Here is a 26,514-nt window from a genome sequence, read left to right on the forward strand (position 1 = left end):
TACTACTACAGTGGACTCTTCTTTCAAAGAAAGGTAGTAACTCAGTCTAAACTACACCAGTGGTAAACTCTACTTCAAAAGAAGCACCAGCAACAAGACTGATAGAACAGTCCTTTCCTTTCTTGCACACTTCAGGGGAAGGTTTTTCACCATCAACCTAAAGAAGTTTCCAGTTCCGACCTGCACCAAAATAGCCATCCTGCACATGAACACATGAAGTGGTTTTAAGGCTGAACTAGACTACTATTGGAAGTCACGTCTGCCCTCTCCCAGATATTGAGAAATACTACAGAAATACTGAAACATCTCACTGACTGGCCAGATGTGATGGAATGGCTCAGGACAATAATTTGAGACTCAGTAGCTTACTAAAATACCTGAACATCTACCAAGATCAAGTTTACTACAGCTACATAGTAAGTGACAGTCACTAGCAAAATTATATTCTCCTTTGTTGCTGACTGTTGACAATTTTTAGAATTACCTATGAGAAAATTCAGAGTATTACTGGCAAAACCGCTGGCAATACAGTGTGTGATTTCAAGGTATAACTAGTAACAAAAGCATCCATTCAATACAGTTATGTGAGCACACCAGTGAGTTCCTGTTGGTATTTTAAAAGGAAAGCCTGTCAGAGTTACATGGATGCATATATTATTAGCTGGTTTACAGTCTCCCTGGACGCACTCAAAGCAAAACAGTATGCTTTTACCTTCCAGTTAGTGTCAGGGTTGTCCCTCTGAAGTTTAAAGTGCCTTTAAAAAGAAAGTAAGTTTTAGCAAGCAGTAAAAGAAGCAGTTGTTCCTTACTTGACATCTCAGTCTCCCTCCACCTTTGTGAAGTACTTCCAGTTTCTAAACCCCATTTTCTCCTCATTGTAATCCCCTCCCAAATCTCATAGCAGTGAGCAAATAGCTGGATTGTGCACAAACCGCACCTGCGTCACTGAGTTACAGGTATGATATACAAACAGTGAACAGGTTCCTTTTCACCGAAGTCTGGCTTGCAAGGCTTCTACTTTTTAAAGGCAAAGCTCTGTCTGACAGTTCTTCTATAGCAACTCTGGTTTATTGCCACTAAAAGTGTCTCAGATAAGGAAATGCTTAGTCAGTAGGTCTCCACATACTCAAGCATCATTTCTCGAACTGTTGTTGATACTCTCTCCCTGGAGGCATCATTCCAAATTAACTCAGGATTTTCATGAGTTCCCTCAAAGATGTGAACAGCAGCTTCAGGGTTGTCCCTCATGGCATCCATGAAGACTCCAGGTAAAAATTTCATCAGTGTAATCCTAACCTACAACAGACAAGTAGAATTGACATTTAGTATACCATGAGAAAAAGTGACAGAGAGAGAACTCAAGGAAGTCCAGTTATTTGTAGTGCTTGAATGTCAACTGCTAGAACACAACACCACCAGATAAGATAGTGCTATCATTTTAAATAGCAATAGCCAGTGACAGGTCTGAAATCTAGGTATCTATAGTTGAAGTCATTACAAATGGAAGTCGAACTGCTTATAGTAGTTACAATAAATACAACTGCTTCTAGAAACCTGCTCACAGATTAAGAGTTAACTGTTTTGAAAGAGCCAGATTGCTCTTCACACGAATCTTTCAGTCGCAGAAGAGGTTTTTTTGTTCCGTCTTGAGAAGGGTGGGTAATATCAAGATAAGTGTTCCAATGGGAGCTGTTAAGATTCTTACCTTTGGACCCACCAGCTTATCTGCAGTCATTTTGGCAAAGAGCTCTGCTGTTTGGGCTCGGACTTGTGGATGAGTTGAGTTGCAAAACATATCTAGTAAGTAGATTAAAGCACCTGTACAAAGAGACAGAAAAACATTCAAATTTTTTTCTGGTCACAAGTAGTATGAATTCACCAATTCCTCATTGATTGTTCTAGAGGGAAGAGTACAATTTGGCCAGCCATTGTATTTACTTTAAGTCCAGTGCTGCAGAAATATTTGCTTTCAATGTAGTACTGTACCTTTTGCCATGGCCTCTTTAATTATTTTTGTGCTAGACGTCAAAGCATACAATGTTTCAAGGACAAGTTGCCGACCTGTCAAAATAAAAACTGTTAATAGTCTATATGGCACAAAGTTCTTAACTAATCAAAGATGAATTAAACAGATCTTAACAGAAAGCTGTAGCAAAACCACAATAAAGCTTATGACAATTGCAAGCTCAGGGCTTTCTGGCTAAATTCAGCCAGTTAAGAAACATCAAATGAATCATACATTTTAGTAGAGCATAACTTCTTAGTTAAATGTTTATCACCTAAATTCCTTAAGAGCATTGGTCAACAAAATACTACACAATTCAAACATGATTTGAATATCTGCAATTCATGTTTCATCTCTCAGATTTAAGACAAACAACTTTTTTATTTACTCATCCCCACTGTAACGCCGTTCTAACCTAAAACTCAGTAGTAAGCTCAGCCAGCTGCATCCTAATTGATTTCTAAGTTGGAAACCCTTTGCCTTGCAAGACTAAAAATTGTATGGTACATACTTGAAGGTAAGGAATGCAGGAGTGCCAGTAAGTTAGCCAGAACCATTGCCTCAGCAATGTTGTTAACACATTCTTGGTTACTTGTTACTATGTTTACTACCTGTAAAAGATCAGAAACAGCACTTGATTATATACCAGCTATTAAGACATTGCTCAAAAGATGCAGTGTATGAAGTCAGTCACCTCACTGGCCAACATAACTAGTATTTACGATATTTATCCCTACCACCAGATTGTCTTGTCACCTCAGGGAAAAAGGGAGCAAGGACTCAGGCAAAAAGCTATCACTTGTTCCCCCCCAGAGGAGCTGACACCTTGGAACACCAGTCTTCATACATTTAAGGTACTATTCTAACAGTTACACAATCAGGTTTGTTTATTCTCATTATATACAGCATCCAGACAGGGGGCTCTGGGGGCTTTTAAAAGTGTCTTTTTTCAGGGTTTTTTTGTTATTTTGTTTGGGTTTTTTTACCTCCAGAGCCAACTGCTGCACTTGGCCAGCTCCATGAACACGCAGAAGGGAGAATATCAACTTAAAGTGACCTATGCATTCACACTCAGAACCTGCAAGAGACCAAATAAGTTATTCTCTTCAAGTTAGCCCAAGTATTCACTGCCAGCTATCCCAAGCGCACATTTCACTATACAGAGAGGTGTTCCCAAGTCTGTGTCTAAATAGAAAGTCACAGTAGTTTTAACAGCTCCTACAGGACAGCACCTGCTACAGAATTTGAAAATTATGAAGTCCTGTCTAATAATCTAGCTTCCGTAATGTCTCAGGTCAAAAATATTTCAAAAGCAGAGGGTACTGACTGAGTCAACTGACTGAGCTAGTTCTTGGACTACCTAGCTACTTGCATTCTTACAAAACAACTAAGACAACTAAACAAGTGTAGTTACTTCATTTATCATTGATGAGTACTTCTTGTCTTCAAATACACTTGCCCTTTTTGACTCTCCCAGCTCACAGTAGGGTTGTGATTTGCATGACAGCTGCCTTCAGGGTTATAGTCGCCAAATACAGAGAAAGCAGTATGAAGCAACCTAACCAGTTGTATTAGAAGCCATGATAATAACACAAGTGGCTTTCAGAACTACCATATAATACCACAGGAGAACATCCTAATCATGTTTCTCAGGCTTTTCCAATCTGTACATTGACACCGGCTTATAAATCTTGGCTGGTGTTACCCGCCCACTCTCAAGAGCATCTTCTCCTCCTGCTTTAGTAAGGCCCTAACATTTTATGTGTTTAGTAGTATGCACTACTCTGCTCAAGGAGGTTCTTTTTGAGGCAAGGAAGTTTAAAAATCAAGTGAAGATGCTTTGAAGGACTGCAGAAAGTTTCATCCAAGTCCTCCTGGTAACAGGCTAGAACTAGAGTTAAACCCCAGCATTTCAAGAAAGAAACTAGATAAGGCTGGGACTTCACACAAAACTAATACATCTACAGATAACATTCTCCAGGGGGTAAAAAACCCCACCAAATAAAACCAAGCCTATACAGCTTATCAACAATGCTAAAGTCTGTTAGCCAGCAAAACAAGCTTCCTTCTCACTAGAAGATAAAGATCACAGAGGTCTGCAGTTTTTGAGGTTGTCCCCAAGGCGGCCTATCGGGGTAGTTCAGTTTTAAGCCTACCTGGGTTGTGTTTTATCACATTTCTCAGAGCCTCCAGAGCCATTTCAACTCTCCGTAACCGATCTCCATGTTGATTGGACTCTACTTTCCCAGTCTGTGTTATTGCCATTAGCGTATGAAGGTACTGTGCTTGTGAGCCTATGTAATCCAAGAGGCTTGCAGCAAATGCTTTAGGAACCTTTAAGTTAGAGATGAGAGCATTTTTAGGTGTGGGATGTAACAGTATTCACACTCGTGGAAAGTATATCTGAATAACTTTTCTACATTTCACATATACCTTTCTTCCAGACAGGAAGCACTTTTCTACTATGATCACTAACATCTGGACAACATTAGCTCTATTTCTACCTACACATACCCTTAAGAAAGCTGCCACTACTTCAACAGCACTCTTAAGGTGTACATTTGTCCATATATATGGATGGATAGCAATGCCACTAGGCAGAATCACTGCCTCCTGGAATTACTGAATAAGCCCAAGCACCTGCAGTGCAAGCTTGTAGAGAAAAGGCATTAAGACATCTGAAGCAGCACATCTTATGACAAACTCATTGTTCTTTTTAATTTATTCTGCTCGGACACAGAGATAACCTGTAAGATGCTGATCATGTTGAAGGAAATTTTATATGCTGTTTGCACTGATAGATAAAGAAGAACTAACATTCCAAACGCTAGTTTCAACAGGAAGGTTTTAGCTATCTCTCACCTCTAGTTGGAAGGTAGGGACCTCATTGTAGACTCTAACAAAAATCTCTCCCACAATAAGTTCCTTTGCATGGTCACTGAAGACAAAGTCAGATCCATAGCTCTTGTCACAATCACCCTTTAAGCAGAGATAAGCAGCACAAGCTCAGACAGAAAGTAATCTTGTAGAAAGTGTAAAGCTATAACCCAATAATGACAAACCATAACTGTACAGAACACTTAAGGCTTTAACAGAAGTCCAGGAAGTAGACAAGCAAACTCTTTGTTTTCTTTTTATGACTGCCGAATGAAGGAAGTGACTTAGGAGTAGACAACAAGGGATACTTGTATTAACTGTACCACAGCATTACAAGTGGATGTACCAAAACATGAAATCTTTTTTAAAAATTACTAGTGAGATTTAAAGCAAAGATTATCTCACCCTCTTAATCATGCTTTCTTGTTGAGATTCCAAAAACTCAAGTAATTCAGCTCTAGTCCCATTGTTCCAGATTAAGTAGGGGTTCTCTGTGTTACTGTTAAGCACCTTCAGAGTCTAGGAAATAAGGAATTTACACAATGTAACATTTTTATAACAGTTGTGGGTCATTATGCATAGTAATCTGCATGCATCATGACAAATTAATCCAATCTCATTAATAACCAAGCTGATTTCATAAGCAACTTAAGTGTCAAGTATCCCTCATACTGGAAAAACAGCGTAAATTATTTGGTACAGTACAATCTATATTTTAGTTTTTCTTTATCCTGCTTTGAGCCACACTTACTTCAGATTCTCCTATTTTTGACAGTGAGCAGCAGCTACCTGCAGTACCTCTTTGTAGATGACTTCCTCGGCACTACTTTTAAAGAGAAGTTTAACCTTTGCTCTCCATCATCATTACATCCCTAAGCCTTCAACAATTAACCCAACTTCTTCGTTCCCATATTTGTTTCACAAATATTCTATAGGCCTCTGTTCCTGTCTATAGCGTTTGAGGCTAAACCAGCTTCTTCTCCTTGCAGTTAATCCAACTGCAAAGAAAAACTATACTGCTGTTCTCTGTATCAGGTTGGTCTAAGAGCATTCAGTGTTTTAGAAGCTACCAGATACTCCTTCCATAAATTGCTAGAGAAAGGTTTGGCCAACAGATGCTTACCTCAGTAGGACTGACCACAGCAAGTTTCCTTGCAATATAGGGTGTCAACATTCCAGCCAAGCTTTTCCTGATCGTTGGGTTTTCAGGTGTAGCTTGCTCTTCAGAGAGATACCCTCCAAGGCGACTCAAGGCCAGGAGACTGAGCTTAGCAAGGCTATTTGCTACCTCCTGAAAAATACAAAGACAGTTGTAAAAAAAAGCCCCATGGCTTATTGAAGAAGTATCACAATAGCCAGAAAGAGTTGTTCAACACTTTGGCACCAGAACAAACAGTTTGTATTATCTATTTATCTCCATTGCTAATTATGCATTGTCTAACAAAACACTAGGTGCTGCAGAACAGTGCAGTATGATAACTGTGTCGTGGGCTTGATAAATGCAGTTAGACATAAGCACTAGTAAGTAGGAAAAACTGGGGCCATCAAGATGAGGTGAAAGCTACAGAAGCTATTTAGTGTAATAACTTCTGACCAGACAACTATTCCTGCTAGCACAGTCAAATACCAGCATAATAAACCTTTTATGATAGTGACAGAAGAGTTAATAACTACAATACTGTTTAAAGTTCATTTCATCCAGTAGCTGAGGAAAAAGTGCCATACTGAGAGTGTCACCATTTAAGGAAACGGAAATGTGAAGCCACTTACATAGCTGTGGGGCAAAGGGACAATACTGTCCTGAAGCAGACATTTCAGGTTAAGTTCATGTGTCACTAGACAACCCCTTCAGCTGAGCTTCAGACAGACCTTTTCTTCCGATAGCACAAATTTACTTTTTTACTATCACTGTAGAGAACATCTCTTGCATTAAGTTTCTAATAAGCTACAGGGTTTGGCAGCTTGAACTCAACACACAAGCTACACTAAAAAAAAAAAAAGAAAAAACAAACCCCAAATAACAGTGTTTACACTACTACACAAAATTCCCTTTCAAAACTGCTCTGTTAATATTGAATTACATGAACAATAATGATTCTAATAAGTATTTGAATACACTTACTTTGTTAGAAAGATATGGCAAGCAACAACCATTAGTTTCTGAGAACATGCACCTTGTTAACATTACCTGGTGATTTGAATCTTCACTTTTCTGAATACCACTCTCTTCTAGCGTATAGTCATAGTTGAAGAGGTAACCCAGTAAGTACCAGAGAACTCCAGCTTGGAACAAGTGTGTTTGTAGCCAGTAATCTAAGGCAAAGGAGCTAACACACTCTACTCCCAAAGAAGCTACTCGTGGTATGTTCTGAAGAAGGAAAAAAAAGTTTGCCTTAGTACTTGTGACCAACAAAAGCTAACTAGCTTCCTTACCAAAAACTTAAAAGCCCAAACTTGTTAATTCTAGAGTACTATCTAAGCAGCACAGAGATGAAAATTGAAGTACTCGGAACAACATGCGTCTGGTAGCCAAAAACCAGTTAATTAGTCTGCATCCTTCATCAATGCTTATTTCTAATTACATGAAACTATTGAAGTGCTCTTCCTTTGAACTGGTGGAAAAACAATTCAAGAAGCTGGCAGAGATTCCGACGTGAGTTTTTTATGGTAACACATATTCTGCAGGGACTAGAGAACACACAAGCATCTTACAATCAATTACTACAGTCTGATTTTAGAGTCTTCTGTTTTCACATGCCCTGTATGAAAAGTTCAAGACAAGCTTTCCTTTAGTTCAAAATTCAGCATTTATATAATGTCAGGCAAGTTCTAAAGAGCTAAATGGGATCAAAAACTTCTTGAATATTGTTCCCAGAGTTTATGCTGATTTAGAAGTCTCCTTAATGCAAGATCTAGCCCTTCTGTTCTAATCTGCCGATTTAGTACGGTCAGCTAGTCAGGTAGACGTATCAATAAAAAAGCAAGAAGTAGTGAATCATTGTAGTGAGTGCATTTTAAGTGCACCAAATGGATTGAAATACAAGTGCTGCGAACAAGGCACTAGAGTTCTGTATCCTGTAATGATTAGATGGGATCTGACAGAAGGATTTCATCACTCTCTGCAATTATTTTATCTGCCACCTTAAAAGGTGAGCGTTCCCCTAATCATAATAGTTAAATACCCATTTAGGTAAAGGAAAGGAGCTCTTACCTTGCCATAATACAGTAGTCTACAGAGGTCCTTGATGATGTTAGGCATTTCTGTAATCTTCTCTCTGCATTCCTCAAACTGAGCTGCTACACTGTAACACTTACTAATATAGCCACACACCTAAAAAAAAGCAGTAATTTATTGGTTCCAAGTGGAGGGAAAATATGTTTACAATCCTATTTAACATATGTAATACTATATCCATATTATATAAAACCACACTTTTTACTGTATTATGTATATATACACACATAAATACTGCCTTCTGAGAAGCTGATACAGTCAAAGTTGCTGCAACCTACCTGTACAGACATATCATCTGGTTTACTAGAACGAGTCAAGACTGCTACACAACGATTAAATGCTTCTTGCAATACCTGTGAGGATTGGATGATGAACAAAGTTCAGTCACAACAAAAACTGAATAATGCTGGCAGAAATAAAACATTAGCTGGTTAACCCATTGTTAATGGCAGAAGGGAAACATTTGGCCAAGCCTGCTGCTTGCTCAAATAGTTTGTAGGACCAAAATTCCTTGCAAGTGCTGCTACTAGACTTCGGTGCTTTTTGAGTTGATAGCATTCCCACATGTGAGCTAAAGCCTTAGTCAGTCTGCAGATGACACCCAAGCTGGAGGGGGGAGTGTTGGTTAATCTGCTTGAGGGTAGGAAGGCTCTGTAGAGGGATCTGGACAGGCTGGATTGATGGTCCGAGACCAATTGTATGAGGTTCAACAAGAAGTGCCAGGTCCTGCACTTGGGTCACAATCACCCCACGCAATGCTACAGGCTCGGGAAAGAGTGGTGGGGAAAAGCTGCCTGGCAGAAAAGGACCCAGGGGGGCTGGTCAACAGCCATCTGAACATTAGCCAGCAGTGTGCCCAGGTAGCCAAGGGCAACAATATCCTGGCTTGTATCCAAAACAGCATGGCTAGCAGGACAAGGGAAATGACTGTGTCCCTGCACTTGGCACTGGTGAGGCTGCACCTCAAATATTATGTCCAGTTTTGGGTCCCTCACTATAAGGGGGACACAAATGTGCTAGAGTGTTCCCAGAGAAGGGCAACAGAGCTGGTGAAGGGTCTGGAGCACAAGTCTGATGAGATGTGGCTGCGTAAACTGGCGTTGTTTAGCCTGGAGAGGTGGCAGCTTAGGAGGGACCTCATCACTGTGTACTACTACCTGAAAGGAGGCTACAGCAAAATGAGTGCCAGTCTCTTCTGTCAAGTAACAAGCAACAGGACAAGAGGGAATGGCCTGAAGTTGCACCAAGGGAGGTTTAGATTGGATATTAGGAAAAAATCTTCACAGAAAGGGGAATCATGCATTGGAACAGGTTGCCTAGGGAGGCAGTAGAATCACCATCTCTGGAGGTGTTTAAAAAATGTGTAGATGCAGCACTTAGGGACATGGTTTAGTGGGATTTGGCAGTCTTACATTAATGGTTGGACTCTTATCTTAAAGGTCTTTTCCAACTTAAATGACTGATTCTAATACAAACAGAAAGGCTTTTCATTGCGCAAGTGACTTGTTCACCTTCATCTATTTTTTCACATACAGAATGCAAAAGCTCTCAAAGTTTTGTAAAGAAGTAGAGAAACATCATATGTAGTTTCCTTATTCACAGTTCAACAGACAAACCAAGGTCCAGAGAGAGGGATCCTCTGCAGGAGGCTTCTGCTGCATCAAGAGACATTAAGAATGGACAAGTGTCTCAACAAGGCTAAAAGCAATTGTCAATTGCATCTGATATCCTATGCATTGATGATATAGGATTTTTAGCTGTGGAAAATTAAAAGTAAATAATTTCACTAAATTTCTTCCCATTTACCTCAATTCCATTTTCTCTTCTCAGTTCCTCTGCATTTAATGCTGAGCAGTTGACAGTATGGAAAGCAAGTTCCGTTGCAGCAGGCAACAGAGGAGATTCTTTGGAAAACAAAAGATCATCTGATGTTTCAATGGTAATAGTCTTTATCAGCATAGGATAGCCTGCATACTTGTAAGGTTTCAACTCTGAAAGAAAAAAGTCAAAGTTTACATATATGCAGTGTCTAAGCAATTTAAACCATGGCACACTTATGAGTTGAAGATGTATCAGATATGCAAGGACTAAGTGTCAAAGCAAGCCAATGCCCAGGAAAATTGGAGCAAGACTAGAGCAGTCCATGCAATCTGACGCCTTTTTACGTAAGACCATTCATGCTAGAAGCTAACAGAGCTTGATAGAAAGAACTCATTTAAGATTAAAAAGATTTATCTCCAGCTCAGCAAGGCTCAAGAGTCTTCCAAATGATGCTTGTCTATCTTCTGAGAAACACAACTACAATCCTAGCCTCGGACGGGCAAAGCTGTCTAACAATAAGCCTATAATAGATTGCCATGTCAAACTGGAAAAGTTATTTTAAACAATTATATTTTTCATTCCTTTAGGGGTCAGCAGTACTAAAGAACAATTTCATCTTGCAGTACAGAGCTGACCTACTCCACACTGATGTAGTCACTGCCTCCATACAACTGACAGAGCTATGAATGCATACAAGGTTCTTAATTTACCATTTTAATGTAACACTTAAGTAGCAGAACACTGACTCTGCAAGACATGGGCATGCCGGCAACGGCCAGCCAGAGACTGTAGGTAGAGCCAAGGGTTAGGGTATTCTAGCTACCCCTCTTTCCTAGTTGGGCTGCGAAACAGCTAGTGTTGCAGCCTACTCACCAGAGGATGAACACTAGTCAATTTCTGCAAGATTACACTTGTGGCTATTAAAAGTGAGACAATTTATACCCAGGATCTGCCATCTAGGTAACTGAATACTAGTGGGGACTTTTCTACATAGATAGAACTGTAAGTCTAAGGTATATACAGAGGAAGATTCAAACTGAGTAGTTTTGGAGCAGAGAATTTCAAAAAGCTATTTGTGCTTTCTTGAATTAAGTTTTACTGTAGATTTATTTCACAGGAGAAAAAGTCCTATTTTGAAGTCCTTTACTATAGCTACATAATGCTGTGGCAAGCCAGAAATCAGATAAACAGAACACAGACTGAAGAGCAGGGGAGATTAAAACCAACTGCAATAACCACTAAAGAAATGAACATTCTGAGACAGCATGCTTACCTTCCTTATGCCTGTTGAAGAGGATGCTTTGAGTTTTCAAGATCAAAATTATGTTTTCTGGATCTGGCCCATCTATCACCTTGGCAGACTTTGTGCATAGAAACTCATATGCTTTATTAACTTTTTCAAACATATCCTGCAAATAAAGAAGAATAATCTTAAAAATTGCTAAGAACCCCCTAAATTACTACAAGTCTGTAGCATCAGTTTAGACACAGGTAAAGTAAAACATTCCAGGTTATTAGCCACAACACTAGTTTTATTGTCTTATTACACTTCAGAAAATATCTCAACACTGACTCACAGATCAATTTTGTCTCCTAAACTCTGCCATAGGCAAGAGCCTAAAACTATGTCAATTCCACTATGACAAAAGTAGTAAGTACAGTTTAATTGACTGTAAGAGTGTGTAGAGGATGCAGTCTGTTTCTGAAAGGGAGTAATTAGCTTATTTAGGTCCTGTGTTAACTCCAAACCAGACACTTTCCAACATGTGGGTATGACCCGATTACATCAGTTTACTGTAGGAATCCTAATATTCCTTGACTAACATCAGTTAAATCACTCATAGTATTAATCTGTATTCTAGTATTCATCTAGGGCATCGCTTTTAAAAGGAAGAAAGAAAATTAAGTGGGCATTTCAGAATTTCTAGTACACATAACAGCTGAACTTGTCCCCACCTTTAACACCATAAATTTGTGTTGTACATACCCTGCCTTCTGGATTCTTGTCTGGGTGATATTTTTGCGCCAGCCTGAAATAAGCTTTCCTGATCTTGCTTTCATCATGCCTATGAGAAAACAAGTCCCATTACATTGAGTAACAACCTAAGAATAAGCCTGAATTCTGACAGCAGTACTAGTAGTAACTGCAATGAAGTGAAAACTACATAGCGCTCATATTTCAATTTGAAAATTCTGCTTTATCAACTGACACTGAACAGGGGTAATCATGTGGCCACAGAACAGAAATTTTAGAAATTCAAAGCATTTTAGTACTGAATATACTAACCAGAAGGTGCACAAAGTCCCTGAATCTTCAAAATGAAGACCCTAAATAAGCTGTAAGTGGTAAAAGTAGTAGTTTGTGATTTGTAGCAAGTGCACTGTTCTTGAAGGATGAATACAAAGTGCTGTTAGTTCTCCTCTACAGGCCTGAAGTCAGAAACCAGTGGTGAGATAGAAGGTAAAAAATCCTAAGGATATTATCACCAAGAAATAGGACAATATTTGGCAGGGGTAAGAAGGATGATTAGAGAAACCAAGTTCTACTTTGAATACAGTCAATTTCTGCCATGCTCTTTGCTCACTATGGGTCTGTTTATCCTGTAAAACTACCTAGTGAATACTTTGAAGCTCAGAACATTTTCTCCCCAGTTTCAGTTTATCTGAACCCTTGACAACTATTCTCTCAAACACTGGAGTTGGGTTTTCAAACTTAGTTTCTTTTTAGATAAAGCAATCCTCCACTGCAAGAGAAGTAGGTGCACTGAACTGGTACCACTAATTGGCTGCAAGTACTATCATAAGAAACCGCAGTTTGCTCAGTGTATGGAGTTTATGTAAGTAATTCTACAACTTAAAATACTGAAAACAACTTACTGGCCTTGTCCTTTGGGAAGGTTAAGGACTTCATAAGCATCATCTATTGACATGGTAGGTGGTTTCTTTTCTACCTCCTTCTTCCAAGCTTCTAGCGTATCTTTCAGCAGTTTAACCTACGTAATTACAATTCATTAGTGTTTCATTTATACTGACACCAGTACACGTCATCATCTTTAAAAAAGTGATGCTTTATTAATGAATCTTTATCATCCGATACCCTAAGTTCAAAGACCTAGACCTACCCACTTCAGTAATTATGGTTCCCCCTGCAGTCAGGAAGCAATTAAGACTTTGTTTCACTGCAGCACTGTATTTTATTCAAGTTAAGGAGCACTTTAAGGTTAAAATGTCTATGTAAGAGTCATGTTAAAAGAGGGGAAAATCACTTTAAATTACACCTGCCTCACATCTCAATACTACATAAACTGCAATAGAGCTACATGAATAAGTAAAGCTGCTTAGACAGATCTAGATCATAGACTTGTACTGAAAGGATTCACCAGTTCACACACTGATACCAAGTTAGCTCAGTTTCTTGTCCAGCATGGACAAACGAGAACCTACAAGTGATCACTTCTCACCCCCACCCCACCACCACGTGAGGTTCATTGAAACACTATCTGAAGTTTCTTGGATGCTTTACTTTTCTATTTTAGTAGCTGCCACAAGGAGGATATGCTTAACATGTTGCTATTTGGCATGAAGACTGTTTTGCTTCAAGATAAAGAACTGTTTAACATATTTGCACTTATGAACTGAAAGTCAAGATCAATCAGTTATTTAAAACAACCTAGCATTTGATTTCCTTAATTTTTGTTACAAATTCCACTCTGAAAAAATCAAGAACTAAACGAATCCTAAAATACTTCTTACTTACTGGATCTTTAATTGGCCAGTCTGGAAATCTGAGTGTATCACAAAGATGCTTGAGATAATAAATATTACAGAACAGTTCATTTTCCAGTTGTGGATAGTTGATAACTGGGATAGGACAGTATTGGTAGAGTGCTCTTGTATTGCTTTGAAGACGAGGGGTGAAGTCAGCAAGATGAGCAGCAATCTTCTCTATCATAAGACGCCTAAAAGTTACAAAGTTTGGTTTAATGCTTGCCAAGCAGTCCTCAGTGACTGCAGAAGTGTGTTCAATGACTTCTTCTGAAAAGATTTTCCCTTAGTAGTTTCCCACATTTCAGAAGGGGTTCAGAATAGGATCCAGTCCTATTCTGTTATAAAGCTATTTCAATGCCATGAAATTAAAGTGTGTTAAAAACAGTGTAAAGTGACATTTTGCCCTCCCTCAACACCTCTTTTTTGGGAGACCCTAAAATTGTATTGTACTATTAGAGGTGTATCTCCCAGACAACTACTGTTAATAAATGAGACTAAGTATAAAGCAGTCTACATACATAGTGAAGTCTCCACTCATAAAAGGAACTTAAGTATGACAGAAGCAGATGCAAAGCATGTTGTCAGATGTTCAGAAAATATTCCCCTTCCTGCAGCTAATTCTGCTCCCCCCACCCCTATTATTTTTGATACAAGCAGAAGGTAAACACAGAACATTGCAGAACATACAGAAGACAAAAAGAGGGAAGCAATGGAAACCATGGAATCCAGGTGTTTTGGGTTTTCTTTAGAAATGTCTAACACAAGAACTCTTCAGCATGAGACACTGTTCAGAATAATTTGTCCCCGACAGAAAACAGTTACCTCATTTCATTGCTCCATATTGCTTCTGGAGTGTCAAATTCTCCAAGGAATATCTCAGAAAATTTTTCTGGTTCATAGTTTTCTAAATAACACACCATTGCTTCAGGAAGAATATGTCCAAGTATACTTCTTTGAACTATATCTTGGCTTTTTGTCTACAGAAGAGATTACATTGTCACCTCAAAGGTAAGCTGAATTCAGTCTTGCTAACCAACCTGAAATGTAAAGAACCCTCCCCCATTTCCCTTTGGTTCTTAAATTCTAAATCCTGAGAACTCAGAAAAAGAACAAGCATCAAGTAATGTTAAAGCAACTACAGGCAGTTTGTAAAAGCATTTGGAAACAGAGGTAGTTACTTTTGCAATCTACTCACTTCTTCAGATTTGAAAGCTTGTTTTGCATGTGTGTATTTCAAAAACCTAGAAGAGAAACAGCAGTTATTTTTTGTTTAATTGACACCTAAAGTACCCTTGAAAGATAAACAGACCAACACAGACCACCTGGCAAGTCTCATACATTTACTTGGAGATAAAAGAGTGAAAGCATCAAATTAATGAATCTCTGTACAAAGTCCATCAAACCCTTGGGAATTTTAAGTTAAGCAATCCTGTGTTATAAATGTTGCCTTATGTTCTTTGTTTCAGCTTGAAAGTCCTATTCCTGAAAGTTTACTTTCTCCACACAAAAAAACCCTAAAAATCAAACAGACACGCACCACCTTTCCCTACAAACCTCTCCCTGCAGTTAGATCATCACTGCAGGGATGAAACAAGGTGATCTTACATTAACTGCTGGGCAGTCCCGTTACACTACAGTCATCATGGAAACATGCCATTATTTCCCAATGCATTTTGCTACACAAGAAACTTACTGGAATTGTACAATGGCTTTTTATGAACTATTGAATTTAGAGGACGAGTAGTGGAATGAACTGGAATAGATACCTGCATGTGCAGTGCACCTGTGTCAGGCAGTACAGACCAATTTAACTGTTTCAGGCTTCAATACTAGACTGGACTATTAGATGTTCTCTCAGCATTCGATAGCTGCTTACTATCAAAAACTACATTAGCGTATCAATAGCCTATATTAATACTCTTTAGAGCTTCTAACAATTTGTTCTTCCATGATAAACCATGCCTAGTTGTACTGTTAGAACCGTATGACCAGACATGCTCTCATTCCCTCCCTGCCAGGGTCAATAAACAATTCACTTCTTAGTGACTGACTAGACCATGTGGAGGTGATTCTTGTAAAGGGCATTTGCTTGCAATCTCATGTTGGTTCTAGCAAGCCACACTCCCTGGAGCATTTAGAACAGCAGTACTAAGCATGACTGGTGAAGAGGCACTTCTAGGTTGTTTGTTGTTTTTTTTTTACTCACCTTGCAATAGGAAGTACATTGGAACCCGTGTACATCATGATAAAGAAGAACACTCCACTCAGATAAAAACGAGGTAACTGAGGGTTATCTTGCATGACATGAAACAGCAGTATAGCTACTTTTTCCACAAGGATAGGATCAAAAGTCAGTAGTAGCTGCAATCAAACAAGCATTTACATTAGCTGCTTGAGTAGTGCAAGTTACCTAGCCAAAACTGAAGTTTTAACTAATCCAGTACTGGGACAAGCCAGTAAATTTACAAGAATTTCAGTTAAAGGATACTTCAGCCCAAGAGTTAGAAGTTCAAATCACAGAATGTTTAGAGTTGGAAGGGACCTCTGGAGGTCACCTTGTCAAAGCCCCCTACAAGAGTCCCCTACAGCTGGTTGCCAAGGACCACATCCAGACGGCTTTTCAGTATCTTCAAGGACATAAGTGTTTATTAATGAGATATCAGCTGAAAAACCATGAAATTTGTAACACCCAGTAAAACAAACAACTGCTTTTCCAGAGGTTTGCAGTTTGTTACAGATGTCATTTGATGTGTTTATCACACAAAGTACTCACACAGTATTCAAAGATAGTAAAGTCAGACTTTTGCTAGTTTAGATACATTTTTGAAGACTTGCATACCTGAGTGATGTGAGGAAGGCAAGTACTGTCTGACAACAGCCTTTTCACTCTAGGCAGAGGTCTTATAATAGCATTGTCTTGATCCCTAAAAAAAAAAAAGAAGTGACACAGCAGAAAGCACACTTGTGCCTTTTCTCTTTCAAGAGCGAACAACTAAGTACCACACTAGTGAGATCATACCCAGTGTCGTCATTTTTAACTTCCAAACTTGTTGTTAGACTTGATGTCATGCATTATAGCAGTTTAAGCTAAACAATAACCTGTGTGCAAGCGTAAGACTATACCACTAAGTGTTAGAAATGCACATGGCTTGTGCATTCATGCAGTCCTTTTCACAATACTAGTATTGTCTCATTTACAAACTATTTGCCTGCAGATCTAATTAATACTATGTAAAAGGCTTTACTGCAGTTTGTTAACATACTACTTTGTTTCTAATAAAAGCTTTAAGATAGAATTTATCAATTTATGCATCTGCCAGAGAAAGTTAACCACTTCTGCTGAAAATTGTTTACCTGCTGGGAAAATATCCACACATTGTGATGAGCATGTTGAGTACAAGTGTGGCAAGGTCACTCTCATTCAACACAGGCTGGCCACTGGCTAACAAGCACCACTTCAACTGAGGGATAACCTGTAATGGTCGCCATCCATCCATACCTTGAGCCCAACAACGTGTTTTTGAAGTCAGCTTTCCACTGTTCCATAGTTCCTGCATCTATTGTAAGATTAGAGATTCATTTAGTGATTCAGCATTCACAGCTACCTTTACTCCTAAACATACACACTCAAGACAAGCTTTTAACTGCTGTATGGCAGACTACTATAGTTGCATGAAATTCTGATGTATTTGTAATTCTGTTGGGAAACATGAAAAAAGTTGTGGAGGGGTAGGCAGCCTTACCAAAGGCTGTGGTTCTTGACGCAATATCAAATTTCTTATCTAGGTTTAACCCTTATTTAAAGGGTTACTTTGAGAATATACTTTGACATCATTTAAAGTTTTCCCCTCTCAGTATTTTAAACACACTGTCACCAGGATGAAAACAATTTGTCCAGTTTGAGAGTTCATAGCTGACAGGTACCTCTTGAAAACTGTAAGGACCACTCCTTTCTTTGTCAGCGTTGCCGAAGTACCATTCTTTCTCACTCTCCCTCTTCATGTCAGGTGCTGCCTCAATCACATTGCTCTAGAAGTTGATGTTTATAAGAATAGCTTTATCACAAATATAACATTTCTACAGGAAGTGTGAAAAGGACATTGTTTCATATTTTTTGTTAAGAATTGTCCTTTTAGCAAAGGAACACTTGTAGTAATAAACAGAGGCTACATACCTGCAGAGGAACCGTAGCTCTGCTCGTGTGAAGATGTGCCAGAGTAAGCAGATCTACAAGGATTCTAATACCATTTGAATCCATAAGGTCCTTCACATTTTTCTGTCAATGGATAAACTGCATTAACACAAGCATTTTCTAGATAAAAGTTATTACAAGTACTGAACAGTCTATAAGAAAAGTCAAGTCATTCTCTAAAGTAACTAGAATGGTAGCATCACCACAGTATCTACGTGTTTCCTTCAGTTTCCTCACCAGTGAGTAACTGCCACCACATCCCAGAGAGCCGTATCTAACATTGTTTTTAAGACCTTCTCAAGACTTGAATTTTTGCTCAATTTAACCCTGAAAGACTAGTTCAAGCCATTTTATACAGCGGAAAGACTGATCAACTACTGTTATGGGTGCATGTCCACCTTACCTTATTAAGGATCAGCTTGTTGAGAAACAGTATCAATCTGTCCCGCTCAAGTCTGTCAGTGCACTGTTGCAGCAGAAGAGAACAGATTAGTATTTGATAGTGTATTAGAAGTTACCTTCAAAAGTCAACTGAGTTGACCCTGTAAAGACTCATTTACTTTTTTCATGCCCCAGATAAAACTGCAGACTATTAAGTGTCCAGTTTCATGCACAGCTAATAAATGTAGCTTTCTGCCACTGAGAAGGAAAACCCTCATTACTCCCTATCCCCTTTGTTGCTCTGGGTCTGACACTTAAAACTTACTTTTCTGCCAAGTCTATTGCTCTAAAGGGTGAGTGTTTGAATCCCCCAGTGACCCAGTTCACACAAATACGAGAGAAAAAGAGAATGCTTTCAGCCAGCAGACTGAATGCGTCATTGATGATACGTCCCTGGTGAGACGATCAAGACTGGAGGCAAAATAACAAGAGACTGCATGGGTTCAGCTTCACTTACAACAGCCATATCTAAAACCCATATTGATGTGCATGAAGAATCCCTTCTTCAGACTGCCTGGAAATGTATTTTTGCAAGCTGTATCAGTTGTCAGACAAAACTTAGCAGACACTTAATAGGCAAAAGCAGTTACCACCAAAAATCTAATCCATCACATGTGCCCACCCAAGGCTACCATTTCATTAGGTCTGGGGCTGTTGCTACTGCTCTTGAAATCAGTATTTTGAAATAATGTGACATGGAACAAGGTTCTCTTAAAAAAAACTTTATACTTCTGCATTTTTCAAAAGCACAAGATTAATACCACAATGTTCTTTCATACTATTACTGTACAACCCAAAAAGCTGTTAAGGTCAACAAAATCCAGATCTAGACATTACTTTGAAATACCTTTAAGATCAGCAATTTTTTTAGTAAAACTTCAACTTAATTAAGGGGAGATACTAGGAACACTTGGTGACAGCATGGAAAAATATTTATTCTGCAGCTTCAATCATGTAAAAGTAAAACCTGTGTTTCACAGCAACCAGAAGGATCTAAAGATGTTGGACTAGCAGTATGTTAACTACCATATCAAGTAATTTTAAATAATTCTTACCCTTTCTAACATGCCAACAATGTATTTAGTATCAGAAAATGGTCCTATTTCTTCATGACATCTTCCATAAACAATTGCCAATGCTTGCAGACATAAGCACTTCATATTTACTTTTGGGGTAAGCAAGAAACGATGGTAGAGTTCATTGAAGAATTCATAACTAAGAAAGAGATGAGAGTTTAGAGAAGAAAACTGGAACCTTGGGAATGAGATAGATTTTAATAATGTCTCACGATTTTTTGATTGCTCCACTCTCTTCAGTTTCATCTTCTTCTAGTAGCAATCTTAGATAATAATCTCCTATTTTTATTTCCTCAGAAAGGCACTCATATTTTACCTGTAACACAGAACAAGTTATTTAATAGTAAATATTGTTTCTCCTTCATTAAGCTCTTGTTTGCACAACATCACTGTACTTCCTTGCATCCATAAACTCAGCAAGGTTAGCAACCCCTTCTACTGTTTGAGGAAGACTGAAATCTGCAAGTTTGCTGTTAAAGAAACACACCTCTATAAAATGCATGCCATAAACTATTGTTGGTCCCCGGAACGAAGTAATTCTCATCTTTCTGAAATCTCGGCTTCCAGCCTTTAACTAACTTACTTCTAACGACAGCTGGTTTTACAAACTACACTTGGATAATACACGGTGTATTCAGTGACTCACACTTTAATAAGTAGTTATTCCATTGCAAGGTACTCCACTCAAAGTTACTACAAGCATGAAACACAAGCATGACTTAATTACTAGTTACACTTGCTATTACACTGTGTAATTAAAGCCTAGAGGCATCAGTACATACACACCAAGAAACTGAAGTGAATTTGCACAATGAGAGCCATCATTAACTTCAGAGCAACTACATTAGATTTAACCGCATGCCTCAGTGCCCAGTGGTTTTAAGCATTTGGCAAACAACTCATTTAGAGGTACCTCTAACAGCACAAAAGCCACACTTCACAGTTTGTTTTCTTATCTCTAGTTTGCAGGCCGCTGTCATGAGGCCACGTAAGTTACCTACAGATTTGACCACAGCACACAATACAAAGATATCCCCACTAACCAGTATACTTTCAGACCAATCTCAAGCTACCATCCCACTTGGCAAAGTGACAGGTTCCACAGCTGACAGTGAAGCCTTTGTCACCACACTACATAGTTCAAATACTTACAGCATAGCCTGATAAAGTATTCGTTTAAAATATTTAAAAGCAAATCTTTGAGACAGCAGCTGCCCAAAGCCCAGATGACAGAAGGTCCCTCAAATCAGTCCCAAAGTATCCTGGGCTGTAACTCCAAGAATCCTAGTGACAGATCCCAGCAGTATAAGTCACAGAGCATTGCAAAGTGCAGGTGAGAAGCCCACATTACTGAGTTTCAAATCTGTACTTTTGATTTCATGCCACTTAGCATCTCTAAAGTACAGAGACAGAGCAGACACTGTGGTGCCCAGAAGTTCTGTACAGGCCTGACCCATACCTAAAGACGACTTTGAAAGATAGATGCCAGTGCAAAAAACACTAATCCAAACTCAAATTTAGCTAATTACTGCATCAAGTAAGTAGTAATCTGTAGCTGAGACACAGCTGATTACAATAAAGTAGTTTTCTCCTAAAGCATTAACCCCATGTCTTGTAATTCTTCAATTTGCCAGTCAACTGAAAATTCAGCAAAAGCAGCAGTTTACTCATTTCACTACTATTCCTCTGCTCAAGTTTCAGCTAGAAAGCTGTACTGTGACAAGGGTGGCATTTAGTAACACCTAAGAATACCTTAACAGTTGAATTCAAGCGTGGGCTTGCTTTGCTTTAGCATTACACATTAATTAAAACTGTGTGGAACCATAACAATACTGGAGATAAACCTTTCCTGTACTCTGCTCTTATCAGCATATCACTCAAATATCTTGCAAGTTGTTTTGAGAAAGCCAATTGGGACCATACCAATTGTTTTGCAGAAGCCTGGAAGGCTACTCTGACTTTAGATACTGCTGTTCCTAGAATGTGAAAACAGAATCCTCAATCAGTAATCTACAGAGCAGCATTGTTTTAGCCACATAATCTATTCGTGGTTTGGCAACCCAATATTTGACAGCCTTATGATCACTGAGACATGACGGAAATAAAGACAATGAACTTGTTATCGGGAAGTGACTTGTGGAACTAACAAAAACAAGTCTCATAAAACACAATTCAAGAACAAGTATGACTTACCCTGACAACAACGTAAACCCAACTTCTCTTTTTATCTTAATACAAAGAATGTATCAAGGGTTCTGATCAATGTTTAATTTCCACAGTGTCATGTCAGCTGAAGAGAGTTCAGTTTTGCAGAGTGACACTGGACAACAGTACCTGTTCACAGCCTCAAGCTTTAGCAGTTTGTTCCCTAAAGAACCCTAGCTTGCAGTCCATTATTGTCAACACAAGATTCACTCATGTAGTTAAGGGACAGAAAAGTGACATTTGAACTAGACATTTTACATATGCAGTTTTTCCTACAGTGGGTCATTTACCTCAAACTCCTGATGGTTCCATGAGATAACATTAGCACTACCAAGTTCTCTGTCGATATTAAATGCTCTCATCTCAGACTCAAGAGTATCTCTCAGTTCTTCCCGTGTTTTGAAGTTCCAAATCAAGTTCGATCTAGCATGATCCTGAAGAAATCTAAGAAGGGAGTTACATAGCTTAAACCCCTCAAAACATTTTCTGAAAGGCAGACAAGACTCAGCTGGCAAGCTACAGAATATTCTCATTAGTGGACCTTTATTAGAAGGCACTGAGTAGTGGTCTCTAGTTTGTTACGTAATTATGGTTGTTCACTTGTATAGTATTTCCAGCCATGGAGGTCAGCCTAGATTAAAGTATGCCTGTTGTCATCCCTTTTAGCTCAATTTGTTATCTGCATACAGTTTATGACCAGGAGACATGCAAGCTATTTGTTATATCTGCCAGTAAGGGCCTCAAGGGCACAATAACCCAGGGCAGCAGACAGGCCCATACCATGCGTATGCTTTCAACAAAAAAAGTAGTTCATACAGGAAAAAATAGAATTTGACATCTCAAGTGTCACAAGACAGCCAGTGGACAATCTTCAGTAGAAGTTACAAAACAGCCTTTGGATCCACAGAGTGGCTGAGAGCAGCACTTTAATACTGGAAGTTTAGGAACGTGCAAGTCTTCCTTTCTTACAACACTTGTGCAGAATGGACTGTATTTGACCTTTAGAAACGTTAAGCACCAAATCGAACAGCTGAAGTTCAAGGAATTTCCTCAAGCTTCCTTTCAGAGTTTGTTGAATAGTCAAGCTTTAATTAGTCCATTTACCTTAAGACACCTAACCAAAGTAAAGCGATAGTAACTTTTTTCAAATGGAAACTTACAGTTGTAAGTTGTAAACTTTGACAGTTGTAAGAACTCACAGGCAAGCCAGCTGCATTTAGTAGCTTACAGGTTGATGCACCAACACACTACAATAATTTTCAGTGCTACTTTGCTTAGCCTCCAACATCATGCAGATCTGCACCTGTAGTTTCTTATTCACTCTTCCTTTTGAGTCAAGGGAAAAAAGGATGTATTTTGATAACATTTGAGAAAATTTCCAAATCCCCCCCCTTTCCTAAACACAAGCTAAATCCTTAAGAACACCTTAGGATTTATTTTTTCCCAAGTTCCTATTATGAAGCACTTGCATTGTTTCAAGGCAGGCAGAAATTGGAATCAAGCCACAGCAACTCAGAAGATACTAACAAAAATCATAACCCCATCAACCACATTAATCTTAATATTTTACCTGTAATAGAAGAGATCCCAGTTTGCTTCTATTTTTATCCTTTGGCGTCGTTTCCTTAATATCACTGGCTTTTGAATAATGTTCTGCAAAAGAGCCGAATTTAGGAAGACAGTAGAAACATATTCCCCATTTTCCCCTTTTAAAATAAAAAGCTGGAGCTTTTTACTGCTTCAAAAGCCACACTAAGTTAAGCCTCATTAAGGTGGTCTCCCTTCTAGCAAGTAGTAGCAATACACTTTCACAAGTGTTATTTATGCCAAGTTAAATCATGCCAGAGAAACTTTCAGCTGTTTAACAAGTCATTAATTTAGAAGCAAGTTATCCCTGAGGAAAACTTAGTTCCCAATACCATAAGCACTCATCAGCTCCAAAGCTGATGGAAGAGGGGAATCCCACAAAACAAGAATGCTTTGCTCTTGAAAGGAACTAGCCATAGATCAAGTCGCAGAAATTAGTCACAAACCTGACTTGGCCACCGAAAGGTTCCCTAGTATGATCAAGCATGAAAATCAGTGTTATACTCTACATAAGGTACCACATGCAAGCAGAAGTCTAAGCAACATAATGCACACAAGTGGCAGAGAATACAGACTCACCATATTGTTTCTGTCCTGATTGTGATTGAGAGTTGGAAGAAAAAGAAAAGGTACGTTTAACAAGCCACAGCCATTGAAGTAATTCAAAGTGTTAATACCAAACTTGCTACTATTTTTTCCAAGCTACACTTGCATACATTTACTCTGAAATTAAACAGCTCAGAACTCCAGACAGAAAAATGATTGTTTAAACTCAGTATTTAGACAAGATATTTAAAGTGCAATCTGCTCTTCCACCGTTTTCTCCATTTCTCCATTAATATTTTGTTTTGAACCTAGTTCATTGTTATTCCAGAAATACTACCTGTCAATATCCTGCACCACAGGCTACAAACTTGAGCTAGATTTTACCAAGTTCACGTTTCCTTAAATTAAAGCTTATTGCTACATCAGATCAAGCACAAAGACAGACATTTCCAACACCCTTGCATTGCTCTTTTCATCCTTCCTTGCATATATAATAGTTTCATTTCCAGAACACACAAAACAACTTTTAGTCTCCTGACTAAGCCTGAAGGTAAACAGCTCATAATGCAAAAAGTTTGTCAAACTGAACACAACAATAAAATCAGAAGAAAAAGGAGACCAACAGTAAGAACTCAAGCAGTGCTTGGGCTATCCTATTATAATATCAGATCAAACCAGTCACTTATCACTCCTGTCTTAACCGTGGTTTCATGTATAGTCTTATGTTGCAATTTAAGTACTGAGAGACCTATATTAAAGGTAATACTAAGCTTCTTCAAGCACGTTCCATAGCTAAAAATCGAGCTAGCACAAAGTACGTAATTTTGGATGCAAAGAGCATTCATAGTTTCTTCCAGATGTAGTTTAAAAACTGGTTTTGCCACATTTCAAGGAATTTACTATTCTCCTGTATAATTATCTTGGAAGAAATACACATAAGCTGCAGTCCAGTTTGATAAGGTTGGCTAAACCAAGAACAAGCAAAAGGTTAATGCATATACTGAAGGAATCCATTTGCCTGCTTTACATCCTCCCTGGAATTCATTTCTAACTCAAGATGAAGAGTGGTAAGAGGTAGAGAGTTTGCGAAAAGGAAGCAGAACTATGAAGTTTTTCACATTTCTACACTTTATTATTGTCAAACTTGCCTCTGATTTCATGGGACTTGTAGGTGTTCCTCTCTACACTTAGTCAAGTTGCTGTAACAAAGTTCCAAATACTTTTACCTCTTTTTGAGCTATGCCCATTCTGTCTCTCCAGTGCATCAAGACTAGATCCACCTTCTCTTTGGCAAATTTCTCAACTTCCTTTGCAGCTTTTCCAGCCAGTCTCTGCCACTCCGGTACTTTATTAAACTTGCCATACTGATCCTGCAGAACAGATCTTATCAGTTATTTGCAGTTGCAGGTCTATCATGTTGGATGCAGGTCAATGCAACAGTTAAGTATCTGTTTTTAGAAAAGTCACTAAAACTGTGCATCTGTACAATGGAAGAGGTAAGACAGCGGCATTTACTCACACTTGCAATTTTTAAGTTATCTCTAACATGCATCCTATCAGCATCTTTTTCAGGAACAGGATCAGCACTGTCAAGGTATGCCAGCAAACCTGGTGGCTAGAAACATTTAAAACCAGCGTAAACACACATGTGGTTAATTGAACAGAAAACATCATATTACATAACAAGTTCATTTCTTTAAATTAGCGATTTCAAAAAAGAATTTATATTCTACTCTAAAGCAAGTATATAAAGCCACCGCAGCTTTTTGCTTTTATCTGTGAAATGTCACCATACTCGAAAGAACCCTTCAACAGAGGTACATGATTAGCTTCCATACAGCAGAGCTCTTGCCTATATCCCATTTCTTAAAGGAGTACTTAATGAAGCTAAGGACTGCAGGGAGAAGAGTTGATCCCACAACAACATTGAGAGGGATGAATACTGTAGTACTAGAATCTGTCCATATCTGATATGGACCGAATGTTGCATGTGACATTAGAGATGAGATAGTTTCATTTTACTAAGCCTTCCAGAAGATAGTAACCAATATCAGGCCAGTTCGCTCTGCTAAAAGTGAACTACCATTTTTAATGTAAAAGTTGGTATTTCTCCAGATTTAACAAATCCTTACAACACTATCTGAGCTAGTTTCACTCAAGTAACTTAAGCAAGAATCTTTCAGGAGGCTGTAAGGGTGAAAGAACATAAGAACTATCAGCCAATATATAAATTTAACTACAATATAAGCAGTTGGACAAGCATGGAAGTGGAGACAGAACTGTGGCCTTAAGTTTCTAATGCTTAGTGCCAGTAAAAAATCATGTTTATTATGTCTCCCACATTTTTTTCCTTTTAACAAAAAAAAGCAATCAGACACCTTATTTTTAAGTTTTGTGTCGTACACTATTTTTCAAAGTAGCAGGAAAGTAACAGAGTACTTTAAGAATTCAAGATGTTTTCTACTAGCCATCAGCATCCTTTAAACAGCAGATGCCAACCTGGTGATTTTCCAGGCTAGCCTTCCCCCTTGGATGGAAAAGGGGTTAGTGTTACTATATAGACTACCCCAAGTTTCCCAGTACTGCAGGCTCTCCAATTTTATTCTTTCCCTACTCTGTATCACATTTTTACTCACCAAAATACGTTTCAACAAATTCATAGCAGTTTTGTTCTCAGCTGTCCAGAGGCCAACCAAATGTCTACTTAACTGCCTGAAAAAAGCCATTGAAATCAATAAACTGCAGGTTAGTATTTTAAACA

The 26,514-nt window shown here is 38.6% G+C and overlaps 1 protein-coding gene across 3 annotated transcripts in view; it reads right to left on the reverse strand.

Annotated features, from left to right (window-relative positions):
- DNAJC13 (DnaJ heat shock protein family (Hsp40) member C13) overlaps positions 1-26,514 on the reverse strand; it is a 55,510-nt gene that overhangs the window by 7,750 nt on the left and 21,246 nt on the right. For 2 of the 3 annotated variants that reach the window (XR_005103704.1, XM_037383821.1), the window contains exons 18-51: positions 26,390-26,465; positions 25,273-25,368; positions 24,980-25,123; positions 23,787-23,801; positions 23,191-23,273; positions 21,911-22,064; positions 19,628-19,731; positions 19,395-19,554; positions 18,302-18,364; positions 17,881-17,982; positions 17,631-17,735; positions 17,061-17,263; positions 16,546-16,630; positions 15,913-16,067; positions 14,902-14,947; positions 14,529-14,683; positions 13,696-13,897; positions 12,816-12,931; positions 11,926-12,004; positions 11,212-11,347; positions 9,924-10,108; positions 8,396-8,470; positions 8,094-8,213; positions 7,071-7,250; positions 6,006-6,173; positions 5,288-5,401; positions 4,868-4,984; positions 4,162-4,339; positions 2,992-3,083; positions 2,517-2,616; positions 1,987-2,061; positions 1,706-1,818; positions 1,127-1,296; positions 713-755 (exon numbers count right to left, since the gene is read on the reverse strand). Coding sequence is in view for 2 of the 3 variants with exons in the window: in XM_037383821.1 (XP_037239718.1) it covers positions 713-755; positions 1,127-1,296; positions 1,706-1,818; positions 1,987-2,061; positions 2,517-2,616; positions 2,992-3,083; positions 4,162-4,339; positions 4,868-4,984; positions 5,288-5,401; positions 6,006-6,173; positions 7,071-7,250; positions 8,094-8,213; positions 8,396-8,470; positions 9,924-10,108; positions 11,212-11,347; positions 11,926-12,004; positions 12,816-12,931; positions 13,696-13,897; positions 14,529-14,683; positions 14,902-14,947; positions 15,913-16,067; positions 16,546-16,630; positions 17,061-17,263; positions 17,631-17,735; positions 17,881-17,982; positions 18,302-18,364; positions 19,395-19,554; positions 19,628-19,731; positions 21,911-22,064; positions 23,191-23,273; positions 23,787-23,801; positions 24,980-25,123; positions 25,273-25,368; positions 26,390-26,465 (4,009 nt within the window). In the remaining variant the exon portion in view is untranslated. The remainder of the gene's footprint in view (positions 1-712; positions 756-1,126; positions 1,297-1,705; positions 1,819-1,986; positions 2,062-2,516; positions 2,617-2,991; positions 3,084-4,161; positions 4,340-4,867; positions 4,985-5,287; positions 5,402-6,005; positions 6,174-7,070; positions 7,251-8,093; positions 8,214-8,395; positions 8,471-9,923; positions 10,109-11,211; positions 11,348-11,925; positions 12,005-12,815; positions 12,932-13,695; positions 13,898-14,528; positions 14,684-14,901; positions 14,948-15,912; positions 16,068-16,545; positions 16,631-17,060; positions 17,264-17,630; positions 17,736-17,880; positions 17,983-18,301; positions 18,365-19,394; positions 19,555-19,627; positions 19,732-21,910; positions 22,065-23,190; positions 23,274-23,786; positions 23,802-24,979; positions 25,124-25,272; positions 25,369-26,389; positions 26,466-26,514) is intronic. The other variant, XM_037383822.1, reaches the window with a different exon arrangement.

Source organism: Falco rusticolus, chromosome 4, assembly GCF_015220075.1.
Source record: "Falco rusticolus isolate bFalRus1 chromosome 4, bFalRus1.pri, whole genome shotgun sequence".
Classification (NCBI taxonomy): domain Eukaryota; kingdom Metazoa; phylum Chordata; class Aves; order Falconiformes; family Falconidae; genus Falco; species Falco rusticolus.